The following is an 18,215-nucleotide window of genomic DNA, read 5'->3' on the forward strand; positions in this document are numbered from 1 at the left end:
TATGAGCATTAATGTCTTTATCTCGTCTCTGTTGTGAATGTCTGTCGTGTCTCCTCCTCAACACCAGCGGTCTCGGCTCTCAGAAGAGGAAAAGAAGAAATATAAGAGCAAAACAAATTTTTAAACTCTCTTCTCAGCACAAACTCTCTCAATAGTCAGACGCACTCCTTCATCTCACACATGTTTCTTTCTCTTTGACTGGAGACTCAAACAGGGGTTTTTAAAGGCTCTCAGTAACCAGTATCACCAGTCTTCACTGATGAACTCAACACTCATCAATCAGATCATTAGTGGGTTGTTCAGTTCAAACACAAACAGGTAAAAAGTGGCCCAAAACAGAGAAACACAAACATACATATAGAGTTAAACAGGGATGTAACATGAGTTATACAGTCCAGCATTAACATTAGAGCAGCTGTTTAGTTATTAATGATCAAACTTAAATTATAAATGTTAATATGTATATAATTTTCTGATTAAGGTCCATATTCATATTGACTGATACTGACTGACGCAGATGTCAAAATGCAAATAAGGGGAAAGAGAAAAATACACAAATATAGAGGAAGTAAAATATGAAATAGGGGTTTTAGAGAAATAAACAAATGATGTGATGATCTAAATGAGGGATGAGAGCAGATATAATAATCACGTAGTGTAAATCTGCAGACGCAGAAACAGACTCAGGACAGAAACACACGACCTCTAAAGTAAGAACATGTTCATTCTTCAAACACAATTACACTTTCAGATGGTAATATTGTCTAAATGATTATTAATTCAGTTATGTTTATATGCCTAAGATTATGTTTTAATATAAGATGAATATGAGAGGTTTTTATTTCTTCCTCAGAAATGGACCAAACTCTATATTTCGTTCTTCTTCTCATTGGTGAGTGTTTGTTGTTTTATTTATGGTTTATAGTTTCGTCAGGTTTGACCCTGTTATGAAAAGCATTAAATCAAACGCTCTCTTTCACAGCTCTCTGCTCCGTATCTGAATGTGTTCAGCGTCAGTATCACTTTATAAACGTGAACAAGACCTGGACTGAAGCTCAGAGATTCTGCAGAGAGAATTACACAGATCTGGCCACCGCTGACAACATCAACGACATGAACGAGCTGAAGAAGAGTGTGAATGATGGAGGTGATCAGTATGTCTGGATTGGGCTGCAGAGGACGGGTGTTGATAAATGGCAGTGGTCTTCAGGTGAACCTGCGCTCTATCTGAACTGGGGAACTAGACAACTTAATGGTGGAGATGAGGCGTGTGCTTTATTGAGAAATGGAAAATGGCATGATGAGTCATGTAGTCATAATCATCATTTCATCTGCAATTCATCTAACAGCAGTAAGTGCAGCTCCCTACAATCACAATAAACATTCATTCATAAAACGATGCACCATTTACTGTACACAATTTTAATGTGCTCATAAATATAAAGGAGACTGTGGATATTTGTCAACTTTTAACTAACAGTAAAATCCCCAGTGTTAAATGAACACCCCTCAGTGTTCATGTGTCCACACTACAGGGTGTTAAAATAACACTGAAGCAGTGCTGAAGTTGATGAGATAATTCAGTGATTAAGTGATGATTGACCATTAGTGGTGACAACTGATGTGAAAGCTGCAGTCGGCAAGTCTGGCAGATTGAGTGAATTTAGGAAGGGGGGGCGGTGTGTTCTCTTTCACACATTTCTGTTATTATCAATGTAGCTGACTGCACAGTGAATCTTTCATAATATATACACTTTGTTTGTTATAATCAGAGGATTTGCCAGCATACAGAATTCAGCACTGAACAAAAAAGTTTTGAGCGGTGAGGGGAGTCTATCTTAAATGCTTCTGATTGGCCATTGCGTTCAAGAAATCAACACATATGTCTGTGATTGGCTACATCGCTCAACGCTGCAAACATGTTATAAATATAAACTCTGGCCTGTAAATCGTTTTTGTTGTTATTGTTGCTTTTCTGCAACAGATGAATAAAAATGTATTAGTTTTTTGTGTTTTATTCATAAATATTTCTAGTTTGCGGGAGTCCCGCGAATCGTTTTATTCTCACACACACAGAGTGAGTGCATTACCGCCCGCGCTCGCACTCGGCCATCAAATTTAGTCCCGCGCCGCACTCTATTTCGGGTTAAGCTTTCCGCGACTGCGCAACTGGGTTATAGGTTGCCAGGTTGAGATGACAAACGGGTTGAAATTGTATATGGTGTGTGGATTGTGTGAATATAATGCATTTAATACAAGATCTGGCAACTGGTCAACATTAGACAAACATATTGTTCCGATTATTCATAAAGGAGTTTGGGCCATGCAAATTACGGGAGTTTCCCGGGAGAAATAACAAACCGGGAGGGGTCCGGGAGATAGGGCTAAAAAACAGGAAAAACCGGGGAAAAACGGGAGTGTTGACAGGTATGGTGAACGCGCCCGTCTCATCAGCATCCATCAACACCATGGATTATTTGGAGGTATGCTGCCCTGGCTAATCTACCAATAGATTGCAATTGCTAATGTCATTTATACTCTAAATGAGCTTACTTGATTTTCCACCATCACTCTTCGTTACTGCGCGAACTTCCGCAAACTTCAGGCGTGTGCATGTGATTGTAACGTGCGTGAGGGGTGGCGTGTGCCCGATCTGTGATTGACAGTCAGATCTCACACCCCCCTGCGCTGATTGGACATGATGAACCGGGAGCTGTGGATTTTTGCAAATCAAATAACACGCTCCAGGTGGAGTTAGAAGCTCGGGTTTTTTTCTAAAACCACTTTATTTATGTTGTTCTGTCAGATTATAGTGTCGATTTCACTGAATATGATAAAAAAAATGTTGCCGACGGCAGCTTTAAGTGAAATTACAAGAATAGAAAAAGAAGAGCAGAAACACAAGAACTACAACTGACTTCTAGCCATAACACTAATTATTAAGCAGCTTGAATTTAATTATATTATACATCAACAAAAAGACTTATGGCAATTAAAGTACAATTACACTCAAAAAACTTACTAAAAAACGTACTAAATTTACTTAACTTTTTTATGTAAACATTTTATGTAAACACCATTATGGAGATAAGTGTGTGTTTTAGTTGGGGGCTCTTGACCATTAACTTATTTACTTTAGATTTTGTTTGGTTGCTGTACATGAGTTATAACAACCGGATGAACAATGAACTAAGGAGATCTGATGGTGTTGGTTGTGTTTTAACATAATCATTATTTCACAATCATTTGACCTCAATCACTGAACTTATATTAAACCGAATAACTAATAACTAATGATCGCGCGCGCGAACTCGACAATCGACTGCTGTGGACTTCGAACGAAAACAGGAAGTAAATACAGGTATGTGAGCTGCCTGAATAAACATCGTTTTTATTCATATCTTGCACATCTACTGCAGTCAGATTGACCGTGGTCACTCTTAATAACACCACTCACATGGCTGTGCACTTGTAATGACAAATCAAGGATGTTAAGAGGCTAAAAGCAGGTTTAGAACTTGCCCCATTGAAGTCAACAGGGTGCGAATTTTAAAAAGAGGATAACACGGTGTAGGCAACACCGATTTTTGTCGTTTTTGTCTGTACTGACAGCACTCCAAATGTAAAAAAAAATGAGCTCAATGTTAAAATTGACCGGAGTTCTCCTTTAAGTTAACCTTTCGAATAATAGCAGCATTGTCATTGTAGATCATACTATTTTTTGACTTTTCAATGAAATTCAAATGATCAAATCAATAAATAAAAAAGAAACTTCCTAAAAAAAATATTTTGAGTAGGCACACACAGACATCAAGAATCAGCCTGTGAATCTCAACAATGGTGACAATTGTAAAGCATGTTGCAGTGGATTCTGGGTGCCACCAATCAAAACTCATTCATGGCTCCCATCATGCATTGCTGCATGAATAAATAACGAGCTTATGATCTGTTTGTCACCATTGCTGAGATTCATATGCTGATTCTTGATGTCTGTGTGTGCCTACTCAACATATTTTTTAAGAAGTTTATTTTTTATTTCTTGATTTGATCATTTGAATTTCATTGAAAAGCCTAAAAATAGTATGCTCTACAATGACATAAGGTAAACTTAACTCAGAAATTGGGTTCAATATAAGTTCAGTGATTGAGGTCAAATGATTGTGAAATAATGATTATGTTAAAACACAACCAACACCATCAGATCTCCTTAGTTCATTGTTCATCTGGCTGTTATAACTCATGTACAGCAACCAAACAAAATCTAAAGTTAATAAGTTAATGGTCAAGAGCCCCCAACTAAAACACACACTTATCTCCATAATGGTGACGTAAACATTCCGGTTTTCTCCTTCAGAGATTCTGCTTGTTAACATCAGGTGTCTTCAATAATGCTCAATCATCACTCAGTTATTCACTTAATTAACTCTTTAGCTCAGAGTTTAATTGGGTCGCTTAAAATGACCAAATTCCATGATGTTAAAGTTACATGAACATATTCTATTTGTTTAACGAAACATAGTTATGTGGAACCGGTGGAACCTGTTTACATAAAAAAGTTAAGTAAAGCCAACATATCATTTTTTTGAGTGATAGGCTACGTTCAGACTGTCAGTCCAAATGCTATTTTTGTGCACATCCGATTGAAATCCAATGTGAACAGAAAAAAAAATCACATTAAATATATCATATGTGGTTTGAAATTCTATTCAAATCACATTTCTGGAAATCCGTTTCAGTCTGATAGACGGTGGGCCGAGGGGGGATTTCGTGTTTTCAGACGATCTCTGGGGATGGATAACCCAGTTTTTTATACATAACCACTACACTTTTCAACAAAGCAAATAAAAATTGTTGCCACTCACATACTTTGCACATTACTATAATATCGGTAACTTTGTCCAGGTTATTTTCCCGGCGAATAGAGCAGGCGGCTACGTGTTGGGTCCGACATGCGTGACGTATTTGTTGCCTTCATCCAATAGCGTGCGTGGGAAAGTGTCGGTGTTGGTGACGCGTTTGTCAACACACGGGCGCGCTGATATGAAGTTGCTGTCTGACCTACAGTCTATGCTCTGTGCACATCTTTTCGAGAAGTGATTTTAGCCCAGGAAAGATTGAACTTGTTAACTAATTTTGCCCACTTATGCTACGTATTCAGTTTGACACAAAATGTGAATGTAGAGGTAACGTTATGCATTGTCACTGTTTTTATTTTATGTAACCATCTTTTGTCATACGATGTCCTGTCATTTCGTTGTAATCTTTAATAAATATACCGTTCTGATTTCACACATTTAATGGTATTGCTTGGAAACACAACATCATGAAAACCATAGACATCTACAGCAGGATACAACGTTAAAATAGCCTAAATATAAAGTTATGAAACTTTACTTTGCCCTCAGCCAAAACGATTTGCCAAGGAACAAATTATAGATTAATGAGACCAAAGATTACCTGTTAGATATACACAAGTCGAATTATATATCATGTTTAACCACTAGACATCAGAGCCAGCGGCAAACGTCAGAAGCACTATAGCCGAGGTAAGGCTGTTCCAGGTGGGGTACATGAGCGCCCGGATCTCTCACTCCAAAAACGTCAGATAAAATTTTTAAATAGGCTCTATCTTTACGAATAAACCATAGATTTGAGCTTTAGACAACTACATTGTCGACTGAAAAACTATTAAAACTACATTTCGTGACACAATAACAGTAGTATTTTGAAATTTCTAATTATATAATGGCCAAATACAACCAGAAACAAATTTTCAGTCTTGCTTGTGAAAAGTAATTGCTCGAGACCTGTTTTCAATTGTGTGGCGATTTGTACAGCCCCAAGCAGCACACGAAACACATTTTTCTCAATTCCCGGTATGAAATCTATGGGAAAGTTGCCCTCCGCAATATGGCCGCACCGTTGACGTACGCTCCAGCGGGCAATTGGGCGTCTATGTATTGATTATGTCTATGATAAAAACGCACATTTCTCTTTTTCCCGCACATTTTTACTATGGATGAAATCGCAAAAACATGAAGTGCTGCATGCATATATGTGAGGGAAATAGACCCACCATTCCCTTCACAGACATAAGTTGGGAGAAATTTATTAAATCTGTGTTTCTGTGGAAAGACCTTGAATGCAGAGAAAGTATTATAGCAGAAGAGGCAGTACAGGCATACAAATTACAAAGCCAGGAACCTACAAACCAGTTAGTCAAACCAGCTAACATTGGCTACCACAGGGAGTGCTACAGCCATTTCACAAATATCACGAAGATAGAACGAGCACAAAGGAGAAGAGAGAAGGCAGTATTAGTTGAAGAAACTGCAAATGAAGGTTGGTATTATATTGTACAGACAGGAGGTGCAGTAAAAGACATACAGTGCAGTATTATATTGTATAGACAGGTGGCGCAGTATATTACAGTGCAGTATTATATTGTATAGATAGGTGGCGCAGTATAAGACATTCGGTACAGTAGTATACATTTAAGAAAGTAGTATGTTTTACAGTAATATTAATTAAATATAAATGTGCAATGTATTAGCAGTAGCCTTATAAGAGTGTAATAGATATGGATTTCCAGTACGATCAAACACATACAGTTATGTGCAGTGTAATAGCAGTAACAGTATAATAGTACAAATAATATAAATATATTACTGTTAATACACTGTATATAATAAAAACATCCTGCAAAAATGTACCCTTCCAATTATGGCATTATTAACATCAACAAGGCCAGACACCTGAACGCTGTGAAACTGGTTTATTAACCATGTTAAGGGAACAGGTGAAACCAATAAATGAAGGATGAGTTTTCCCCTGCCTAAAGTTTCAAACCATTTCTTAATTCAGTGATGTGGGGAAGGGTGGTAGGGGATTTCTACGGAGTGGACTGGATGACACTTCCGCCAGCTCCAGAGGCCATTCTGGAACTTGTGCACTGCTCATGTAAAAAAACAAATTGTGTTAAGGGTAGATGCACATGTAAACTGCATGAGCTGCCATGTACAAACCTCTGTCAGTGTGTAAACTGTGACAATAAGTCACTTGAAGATGACTAGGGCACATGTGGTTATGTAAATGCACATGTGGGGAGGGGTGTGTGTGTGTGTGTTGGCTACTCCAGCAGAAGTAAATCTGTACGATGTTTATGTACATTATAACTCTGCTCTGTTTGATAGCATATGTTCTTTGATAGTCTAATCTTATTTCTATTACATGCCGTTCTTCTTGAGCTCTTAGCTCTCTGGTTATAATATTGGCTGCTTGCTGACCCTTTAATGTTATGTCAGATATAACTGATAATTAAATATGTTTTATATATCAAGAGGTTCATGTTTACCTTGAGTTTTTGGCGAACGTTTGCAAAACAGTCTGAGGTAATTATCCGGGGACATACAGTGGAGCTGTAGCCTATGTGAGTTGGACCAAGTGTTACCATTAGAATTAAGTACTTAAAACTTTACACCAAATCAAATATGTAATCGCATGATGCTAGCTACTGCTAGTTAGCCAGCTGAAACTACCCTACTTAAAAAGACACTAACGAGACGCTTACATCCATTTTAATTCCAAAATCTAAACCAAGCTAATCTCATGCATACGATCGCAAGAGATCGTATGCAGGAGATTAGCTTGGTTTAGATTTTGGAATTAAAATGAAGGATGCATTAATCTACTAGTAATGTTGTAGTTTTGGTTCAGAGCTGTGACCTAACGTTAGACATGCTAGCTACTATGTCAGTTAGCCAGCTGAAACTACCCTACTTAAAACGACACTAACGAGACGCTTACATACGTTTGAACAACACAGTGTACAAAACAAACATTTGTCATAGATATCATATTCTAATTAAATGAATACTTACAATCACAAAAACAATGTCCTTGGCGATTGTCACTGTGCTGCCGCCGCAGATGCTGTTCGTGTCTGACAGCTGAATCATCCGCGTAACAACTGTTCTAAATAAGCTACATCTGATTGGTTAATAATAATCCTATGTCAGTATCTTGCCACGCTATTGGCTCGACTGATATAGTAGGCAACCGCGTTTGCCTGCATATTTACGGTCGTGCATTATGATTTCGGGGGAAAATGTGCAACAAATGGGAGTGGCAACACTTTTCATATCGTTGAGGATAAAACAACCGTCCCAACTTTACAAATTCAGGTTCTCCCTCCATGGGGATCATTCATTTCGAAAAGTAAAGCAGATACGGGGCCTCGGCCCACCGTCTATGACTGCTCTGATTGGATTTCGCGTGGTTTGTGTAACTTTCTCACGCCACGTAAAATGTAAACGTCAGACGTTGTTATAGGAAAGATGCTGAAAGTCGCTGCAGAAACAATGTTGTGTTGTTGGGAAGCGTCGGACGAGCAGAAAATGACAATATAATAAAGAGATATATTTTGACACTGTCGGAGACGACAGCGCGGCAAAAAAGCCGTACAAACATTTTCATGTTGTAAAAATGAAATAAGACGACATCTCCATTGCAAACCCCTCTATTTTATTCAAATTAACTTTATTTCCAAACTCAAGGTCCATTAGAGAGAAAACGTACAACAACCAACACAATATTACATTCAATACAAAACATTTAAAATAGACAATTATGGCAATACTTTCTCATAGGAGACTGGTATCACAATATACTTTGCCTAGGGTTTGACAACAGCATAATAACAGTATTCTGTGAATTATCCAGCCGACAAATAAATGTATACATTAAAGCCATAAAGGGTTTTACTCTTGACATACAAAATAATATTATTTACACCTCGGGTTTTTTAATATAATCCTCATACAATCATTGTAGGAACCTGAAGCTTACATAGGCTCACTTTTTAAAACTTAACCCACAAGGGAGCAGTATAAAAAGAAGTACGGTGCTCTAAAAAGGCTCTAAAAAATAAACCAGAACTGGACCTTATCTGAGACACAAAAGCTGTGTATATTTAATATGGAGTCATCTCAGCATGAGCGTCACTACGGGAAGCAGAAAGTGTCTGACTTCACGTCTCCGTTTTCAGCTCCTCCTCGCCTGCACGCGGCAACTCTCACCGATCGGTTACATCCAGCAGCAGCCAATGTCCAACGCACCTTGTCAAGTGGTATAAGCTGCATGGGTCCCACACTTGAAAAGGGATCCTTACTTCTGAAATGAACACTGGATTCCACTCACAAGAATGAGACTTAAGTTGCCTTCTCTCAGTTTATTGCAGAATTTCAGTAGGCGAAAAACCTTTAAAACCACACAACAAGTTAGAGTAAATATTTACAACAAACCTTAAGTCAACAGCAATGCACATAAATTCAATCACCAAAATCTCATACTGTACATACGTTTATACGGGTTTAATTTGGTAAGCATTAGCACAATACCATTTATTTTTACTAATACTATTTTACACCATAGCAAATAAGTTTTAAAAGAATTAGCTTTTATCACCAGACTTGTATTTTCAGTATAAGGGAATTTAACTATGTTTACCATAATAAAAATTAACAAATTAATTAATTACACATTTTTAAGAGTGAATTTTAGACAGAAAATTAATTTTAGCAGATTGACTATATGAATTATCTCTTAATAATTGACATTTTTAAAATGACTGTTAACACTACTGCACGTTTAGACTCAGCATTTAAACACTAACTTAATCACAAATAACAATAACAACCATAAACAACTCAGTAAACCAAGTCCATCACATGCACATTTGCATGAGGCCACCCACGCAGGTGTTAGTGCATAGATTGCGCAACGCATAGACAGTTCCTCTTACCGGAAGTCTCTTCAGATGCAAAGCGATCCCGTGCAGTTAAGATCAAAGTCTTTGACCCAACGTTTCCACTGCGTCCACGCTACTCACAGTACACAATGAAATGAGCAGTGCGAGCGCCATTACAGGATCATTCAATTACAGGAACGTGGTTATAGGAAAAGTCCACTTCTAAACAGATCTATTAATTACTAGTACCTAGAAAAGGGCTATATAAATGTAACGAATAATTACAACTCTACCTCAAAACCTTTTTTTTCCATTTACATTCACGCAGGCCAAGTGGCCATAGGGACTATAGGAGAAGTAAGGGAGTGATGCAAGCACGGCAACGGTCTTTATAGTTAAAATCAGAAAACAAATACACACACACACACACACACACACACACACAAAAGTCTAGTAGGCCTATGTAACCCCTCCACCCAGGTCCCACTCGACCCGACCGGGCCTCGAACCCGGGACTCCGGCGTGAGAGTCGGGCGCTCTAACAAGGAGGCTAAAGACTGCAGCCTCTAGCATCTGTCGCCAGAGATGTAAATTATATATTATTAGCAATACATGCATAATCAAAATGTCTAAAAAACAAGGAGGTCGACACCAGGATGGGTTTTCTAGATGACAATGCATGTTTGTTTTAAAACAACCACAAGCAGATTAAAGGGATAGTTCACTTAGAATTTTTTTTTTGTTATGTTTTAGCTTACCTCAAGGGCATCCAAGATGTAGGTGTCTTTGTTTCCGCAGTAGTTTCAATTTTGATATTTTTAGGTCAAACCGTTCTTGTCTGTCAGTCATATAATGCAGGTCTATGGGGTCCACCTCAAAGAGCATGCACAGAGAAGTCCAAATTAAACATGATTTAATGACTCGTAAATGTAAGTACACATTGATGGCCTAAGACACGAAACGAGCGGTTTGTGTGAGAAAACGAACAGTATTTATATCGTTTTTACCTCTTGTAAACACAGCCACGTCCAAGTGATCTGAGGGCGCGGGCGCTTCGGTCTGCGCAAGCGCCGGAAGTGATCTCTCTGAAAAAATTCAACGTTGTCTGTTGATATATCGAAATCGTCTTCCATTGCGATTTCCTGTATATCTAAATACACTCACCGGCCACTTTATTAGGTACCCCATGCTAGTAACGGGTTGGACCCCCTTTTGCCTTCAGAACTGCCTCAATTCTTCGTGGCATAGATTCAACAAGGTGCTGGAAGAATTCCTCAGGGAGTTTGGTCCATATTGACATGATGGCATCACACAGTTGCCGCAGATTTGTCGGCTGCACATCCATGATGCGAATCTCCCGTTCCACCACATCCCAAAGATGCTCTATTGGGTTGAGATCTGGTGACTGTGGAGGCCATTTTAGTACAGTGAACTCATTGTCATGTTCAAGAAACCAATTTGAAATGATTAGAGCTTTGTGACATGGTGGAAGTAGCCATCAGAGGATGGGTACATGGTGGCCATAAAGGGATGGACATGGTCAGAAACAATGCTCAGGTAGGCCGTGGCATTTAAACGATGCCCAATTGGCACTAAGGGGCCTAAAGTGTGCCAGGAAAACATCCCCCACACCATTACACCACCACCACCAGCCTGCACAGTGGTAACAAGGCATGATGGTTCCATGTTCTCATTCTGTTTACGCCAAATTCTGACTCTAACATCTGAATGTCTCAACAGAAATCGAGACTCATCAGACCAGGCAACATTTTTCCAGTCTTCAACTGTTCAATTTTGGTGAGCTCTTGCAAATTGTAGCCTCTTTTTCTTATTTGTAGTGGAGATGAGTGGTACCCGGTGGAGTCTTCTGCTGTTGTAGCCCATCCGCCTCAAGGTTGTGCGTGTTGTGGCTTCACAAATGCTTTGCTGCATACCTCGGTTGTAACGAGTGGTTATTTCAGTCACTGTTGCCCTTCTATCAGCTCGAACCAGTCTGGCCATTCTCCTTTGACCTCTGCCATCAACAAGGCATTTCCGCCCACAGAACTGCCGCTCACTGGATGTTTTTTCTTTTTCGGACCATTCTCTGTAAACCCTAGAGATGGTTGTGCGTGAAAATCCCAGTAGATTAGCAGTTTCTGAAATACTCAGACCAGCCCTTCTGGCACCAACAATCATGCCACGTTCAAAGTCACTCAAATCAACTTTCTTCCCCATACTGATGCTCGGTTTGAACTGCAGGAGATTGTCTTGACCATGTCTACATGCCTAAATGCACTGAGTTGCCGCCATGTGATTGGCTGCTTAGAAATTAAGTGTTAACGAGCAGTTGGACAGGTGTACCTAATAAAGTGGCCGGTGAGTGTATGTTTAGATCTTCACAGTGAAAGGTAACACTTCCGAAATCTCTGTGTAAACAATGAGTGACGTACACGCGCGAGAGATCACTTCCGGCGCTTTCCGGCATTTGCGCAGACCGAAGCGCCCGCGGAGAGCACGCGCTATTCAAACGCAATTATTCTTAGGCGATACAGGCAAACATGTGAAAGCCCCCACATCAACTCGATAAAACTCAACAAGTTTAATCAGATTACAATACTTTACGTCATCTTGCGAGGCTGTGAGGAATAATCCTGGGAAATTTCAACGCTATCTCACGATCAATTCGTACGAATTTGTACGAGTGATTAAAAGGTGGCTAATTCGTAAGAATTCGTACGACCTCACTTGTACGAATTTGTACGATTTTATCTAAACCAATGTGATGGGTAGGTTTAGGGGCGGGGTCAGGGTTAGGTCATTCGTACGAATTCATACGAATTGAGCAACTCGTAAAATATGTACGATTTAGCAAAAATCGAACTAATTCGTCCGAGTGAGGTCGTATGAATTCGTACGAATTAGCCACCTCGTAAAATTCGTACGAATTTCCGTTAGATCGGGTTGGAAATTTACATCAGAAGTGCTGGTTTAAATTCATTTCGAGGAGCGACGGATCAATCTGATGTAATTAGTAAGTTTTTTTATTATTAAGTGCTTTGTTGTAATCATGATATGGAAGAGCCTATGTAAACCGCAAAAAGACTGTTTAAATATGAATCGCTTTCTGTGTGTGAATGAATGAACAGCTTTTACCAAACAATAATGCTTTACTGAGATGAGTAAAAATCGACTGAAATATGTTGAAATAAAATGTCTTTGTATAAGCAACAAAATGTCTTTGTATATGCCCTAACATATCATAAAACAACACGATCTCATGAAAGTGCATATCTATAGCACGCATTTAATTTATCGTAATTTATTTATAGTTTTTGCGTGCAAATGATACGCACTGTAAACCCCTTGGGTAGGATTAGGTGTGTGATTAGAGTGCGTATCATATGCACACGTAAACTCCGTATGCATGCAAAAACTATTTTTGGTACGAGAAATTTAATTTGTGCTATAGATACGCACTTTCATGAGATCGCAACGATATGCCTACGTTACAGACGAAATATAAAAGACAACATTTCGTTGACTAGTTTTGTTATAAACTTTTTACTGTAATATAGATTACTGCCACATCAAATAAGCTTTTGTTTTTATAGTTATTATAGTGTTTGTTCCAATGTAGGCTTTATTCAAAAGAATGAATCCTTGAAATACTTATGATAAAATGTATACTTTAGTTTTTACAAAGAAAGATTACACTTGAAATATTGTTACAATTTTAATTGTTGTTGTAATTGTAACCTTTTTAATAAAATAGCGAAGAATATATTTACAAGGTAGATGTAAACAAAATCTTTAAAGGTCAATATAAGCCTTCTCTTTAAATATTTTTTATTGTGTTTTATTAGTGACAAATTTGGGGAGAGGATACATATCCAAAACTTTCTGAAAATACAGTATGTGAATTAACTACACAATTACTAAAAATGTTTACCTAGGATATTTTAAAATTTGCAAGCAAAAATACAAGTGGAAAAATACAGATTGTTTCAAGATGTTTCCAACTGTGAACCAATTTTGTAGTATATATATATATTGTAACGGGCTGAGAAACGCAGGCGAAGGCGAGGATCTAAATGCAGGATTTAATAAAGTAATAACAGGTAAAACAGAACAAAGGAGCAAAACCACGAGGAACAAAAGCAACCATTACATGTATAACAACTGACAAAGTAACAAGTGAAACACAAGGGCTATAAATACACAGGGACAAACAAGCTTAACTAAGTAATGAGGAAACAAGATACACCTGAGAACAATAATAAACTAATCAACACGAAAAACTACAAATGACTACAAACACATGGCACAAAACAGGAAATAACAAAAGTCCACACAAGACAAGGGGAACACAAGACAGGAATCGTGACATATATATATATAAAAAATTTTTGTCCTTGCATTCTTTCTTGTGGCTCAGTGACACACCTGTGAGAGGCTCATTATGCAGGTCATTGTCTTCTCAGGTATGAATCAAGAAAAATGATCAAGAAAATTCACAAACGCTAATTAATGTTGTATCAGCAAAATTATTACAAATATAGTATGAATATTTAATATATCATGAGCTGTTGAAACAGTCTTTGGTTAATGATGCTTCCACCACTGCTCTTATTCATATCTAAACCGTAAATCAGTACAAAAATAATGAACAAATTGATTCATGAATCTGTTTCCATTTCTTTCCTTAAAGTGAACACAGGACTCGTCTTTGTCAATGAGAAGAAGAACTGGAGAGACGCTCAGAGTTTCTGCAGAGAGAATCACATTGATCTGGTCAGTGTGAGGAACCAGAATGAGAATCAACAGATTATCAATGATAAGCAAATACCTAATGATGTCTGGATCGGTCTGTTCAGAGACTCATGGCAGTGGTCAGATCAGAGTGACTCCTCATTCAGAGACTGGGCTTCTGATGAACCTAATAATCATGGAGGATATGAAAACTGTGCAGTGATCAGTCCAAACGCTCTGGGTAAATGGATAGACGACCCCTGCAGCAAGCAACTCCCTTTTGTGTGTCATGAAGGTGAGCAGATCCTCACACACACACACACACTCCATCCATCACCTCCAGATTTCTTAAAGGTGCCCTAGAATGTTTTTTTTTATTATTTTATAATGTTTCCTGGGTTACCCTTATAATGTTAGTATGTTTTTTAGATAAAAAATAATCATAATTTAGAAATAAATGGCATTTTTCCTAGCCTGCTTTTAGCCTCTGATTTGAACACTCTGTTTGAAGGGGCGTGTCTCTGTGGGATTCAGTGTAACCGCGGCCACTGCTGTGATTGGCTGACATGCTTGTGTAAAAGCCCTGAAAAGGGAAATAGTGATGAAAGATGTACGGAGACAACCTTTCCTCAGATCAAGTGTATAATGACTGAATATCAACAAATGCAACGTCAGTACAGTTTCCATACACAAAATAATATTACATTTCTTATACAATCCTAACCATTATCTCTAGTCAGTAATATTATCTGAAGCATTTAACACTTTTCACTACCGATTAAATACGGGAATACACCCGCAATACAAAACACAATTATACTAATACCATACATACACAATTCTTTACTCCACTCATAATACTCAGTATCTTTTATAACCGTGTGCAACACAAGCTACGATAAGTATACTATCACGGCATAACTAACATTACTAAGTGCCGCGCGTTCACCCACGAGGTCGCAATTAGCATTACCAAAGCTAGCTTACTTGTCGTCATGTAATTAACATCGTAACTTCACAATATTCAACTAACGGCACTTAAAACACTCTACTCGACACGTGCACACATCCACATAACATGCAGGTAAACAATATCACATATTATAAACGATTCATACCTGAAAAGGGAAATAGTGATGAAAGATGTACGGAGACAACCTTTCCTCAGATCAAGTGTATAATGACTGAAGAGAGGAAGCGAGCCGCACCGTAACATAATTCAACTGTTCCCCCTCTACTGGTGCTTCCCGTAACTACAGCGCTTTTTTACACTTACTGCTTCTGCTGTTAGAATGACATGTTGCATATGCAAAATCCGAAATAATAAAACTACTGTACTGTCACTGCTTCCACGAACAATAACAATTTTAACCATAACATATCCTATAAATTACCCTATAAAAATTACAACATTACCTGGCTATGAACTCGTTAACTATTACTATTACTACTTACTCAACTGCTTATTATGACTTACTGGTAAAACGCCTTATTTCCATCTGTCACACTTGCATATGAAATAGCAACGCATTACATGTGAAACTCTCTCCCGAATACTTTTACTACTGCTATTATGCGTTTTTACTATAACAGCTATCGAGATTAACGAATCGTGAGATGTTTTTAAAGTATTTAGATCTATTCCCATCACATAAAATGTTGCCGTGATGAGCATTGAGCACATGACTGTGTGTTGATCGCGAGAATGAAGATCTTATCATTGCAAAGCAGTTCCTGCACTCTCTCTAATGCTTTCACCAATGCAAACACGATGATGTAAATACAGTAAGAGCTTCGTTGTGCAGTAACGTGCGTCATTGATTTCATAACGAGTTTGGCAAGTGTCCAGATAAACTCGCGCTGTGTGGAAAGATTGTTCTTTGATCGCTTTCTGTATATAATTTGTTCACAAATTAAATACGATTATTTTCATCCTACTAAAAGAAACGATGTGAAGCTGATATTTTAGTCACTGGCTTGACTTACTGATGCATAAACAGTATTGAACGATTTTGAGAGAAAGATTACCTGTCTGAACTTGAACAATTACTCATCAGAAAGTGTTGCTTGGTAGCTCGATCCGAGGCCAGCTCTGTATTGGCCCAAGTTGAGGAAACAGTCGGTGAAATGTTTGGAAATTTCCAGAGAAAATAAAATTAACCCATTGTTTCTTCAGAGGCTCAGATGAAGGAACTAAAAAATACTTTTGTGTTCATGTGTACATCCACACTGAGCAACTGCCATGCTTCGGCTGCGCAGTTCCGCCTGGCATTGAGGGCTGGCATTATGCAAATATTTGGAGGCGTACATATTAATGATCCCGACTATTGCGTCACAGTCGGTATTGTGTGGAGAACCGACCGTTTTTCAGGGGTGTTTTTCATAAACGTGAATTAAATGAGAACGCGAAAACAGTCCAGTTTGAGATTCACTCTATGTCATGTCCATGCACTGAACTCTTGTTATTTGACTATACCAAGGTAAATTCAATTTTGAACTATAGGTCACCTTTAAAGTTCACGCTACATGTCTGACATGACAGATTCCTCCACAGTGTGTGTTCTGCATGTTGTTTTTGATCAGTCTCTCTCTAGTGTTTGCTTGTGGTGTGTTTTGTGTCCAGATAAACTGATTCTGATCACTGAGACTCTGACGTGGACTGAAGCTCTGAGATACTGCAGACAGAATTATACGGATCTGGTCTCGGTTCATTCAGTCCAGATGCAGCGTCGTGTGATGAATGTGGTTAAACGTGCGTCTACTGAGGCGGTGTGGTTGGGTTTACGTCACTCCTGCACTGTGGGCCTCTGGTTCTGGGTGAGCGGAGAGACCGTGTGCTATCAGAACTGGGCTCCAGGGAACGGCACAGGAGACGAGGACTGTGTGTCTGCAGTGAGATCTGGAGCAGTTCAGTCTGGAGGAGATCAGCGCTGGATCAGCCGTCCTGAACACCACAAACTCAACTTCATCTGCAGCAGAAATGAAGACTGAAGGAGATGTGTGTGTTCTTTCATAACTGGCAAATCTTCTTTTTTTTTTTTTTTTTAACACTTGTTCTTATCAGATAATGTGCTAATTTCAAAGTACAATGATAATTTCTGTAACTGAAAAGCATCTTATGAGTCTTTTTAATATCATCATAACATACTTTGGGCATTTAAAATACTATTGTGCACTATATATTTTAAAGAGCCCATGAAATCAAAATGAGTTTTAATCTGTGGCTTTAAGCTACATTTACATTTCAAATTTACAGTCGACTCAAAAACGAAGTAAAGCACAAGTCACTTCAGTTGATTTCATGGGATCTTGGTATTCTGGTGGTTTGGCTAGATTCTTCGAATCACTCCTGTGTTTTGCACTAGTCATATATTTACAAATTACTTCATCTGCAGCAGATATTAGGAGTGAAAGCAAATACATACCTTTAATAACAAATGTATGTATTCACTTCCTTTATTCTCATTTGTCACTTGGTTTGTAGTAATTTTACATACAATTATTTCACCCTCAGTAGGCAGTTGTACCTGATGGTCGCTTTCGATTCACGATTTGTGAAGTTTAAAACCATTGTGAATGATTTGTTTTCGAACCAGTGATTCAGAATACCTATCAAGTGCTGCATTTATGCCATATCGTTGTTCCCATAGTTATGAGATGACAACACGTGACGTTCTGTGTTTTTATAGCAACACTACACAGCAAAATCCGCAGTGTTTAATGAACACCCCTCAGT

The 18,215-nt window shown here is 38.4% G+C and overlaps 1 protein-coding gene across 1 annotated transcript; it reads left to right on the forward strand.

Moving 5' to 3' along the window:
• Window positions 1-581: 581 nt before the first annotated feature.
• LOC130071047 (C-type mannose receptor 2-like) lies at window positions 582-17,517 on the forward strand. The gene is made up of 5 exons (XM_056235657.1): window positions 582-709; window positions 854-892; window positions 983-1,351; window positions 14,439-14,774; window positions 17,103-17,517. The coding sequence occupies exons 2-5, from the start codon at window positions 856-858 to the stop codon at window positions 17,468-17,470; spliced, it is 1,110 nt and encodes a 369-aa protein (XP_056091632.1). The 5' UTR covers window positions 582-709; window positions 854-855; the 3' UTR covers window positions 17,471-17,517.
• Window positions 17,518-18,215: the final 698 nt, after the last annotated feature.

Source organism: Rhinichthys klamathensis, unplaced genomic scaffold (genome assembly GCF_029890125.1).
Source record: "Rhinichthys klamathensis goyatoka isolate OS25496 unplaced genomic scaffold, OSU_Roscu_1.1 h1tg000427l_1, whole genome shotgun sequence".
Classification (NCBI taxonomy): Eukaryota; Metazoa; Chordata; class Actinopteri; order Cypriniformes; family Leuciscidae; genus Rhinichthys; species Rhinichthys klamathensis.

Excerpts from the sequence above, each read along its gene's own strand:
- LOC130071047 (XM_056235657.1), top strand. The coding sequence starts at position 856 with ATGGACCAAACTCTATATTTCGTTCTTCTTCTCATTG. Across the intron at positions 1,352-14,438 it reads CTGCAATTCATCTAACAGCA|TGAACACAGGACTCGTCTTT; the intron begins GTAAGTGCAGCT and ends CTTTCCTTAAAG. Across the intron at positions 14,775-17,102 it reads CCCTTTTGTGTGTCATGAAG|ATAAACTGATTCTGATCACT; the intron begins GTGAGCAGATCC and ends TTTTGTGTCCAG.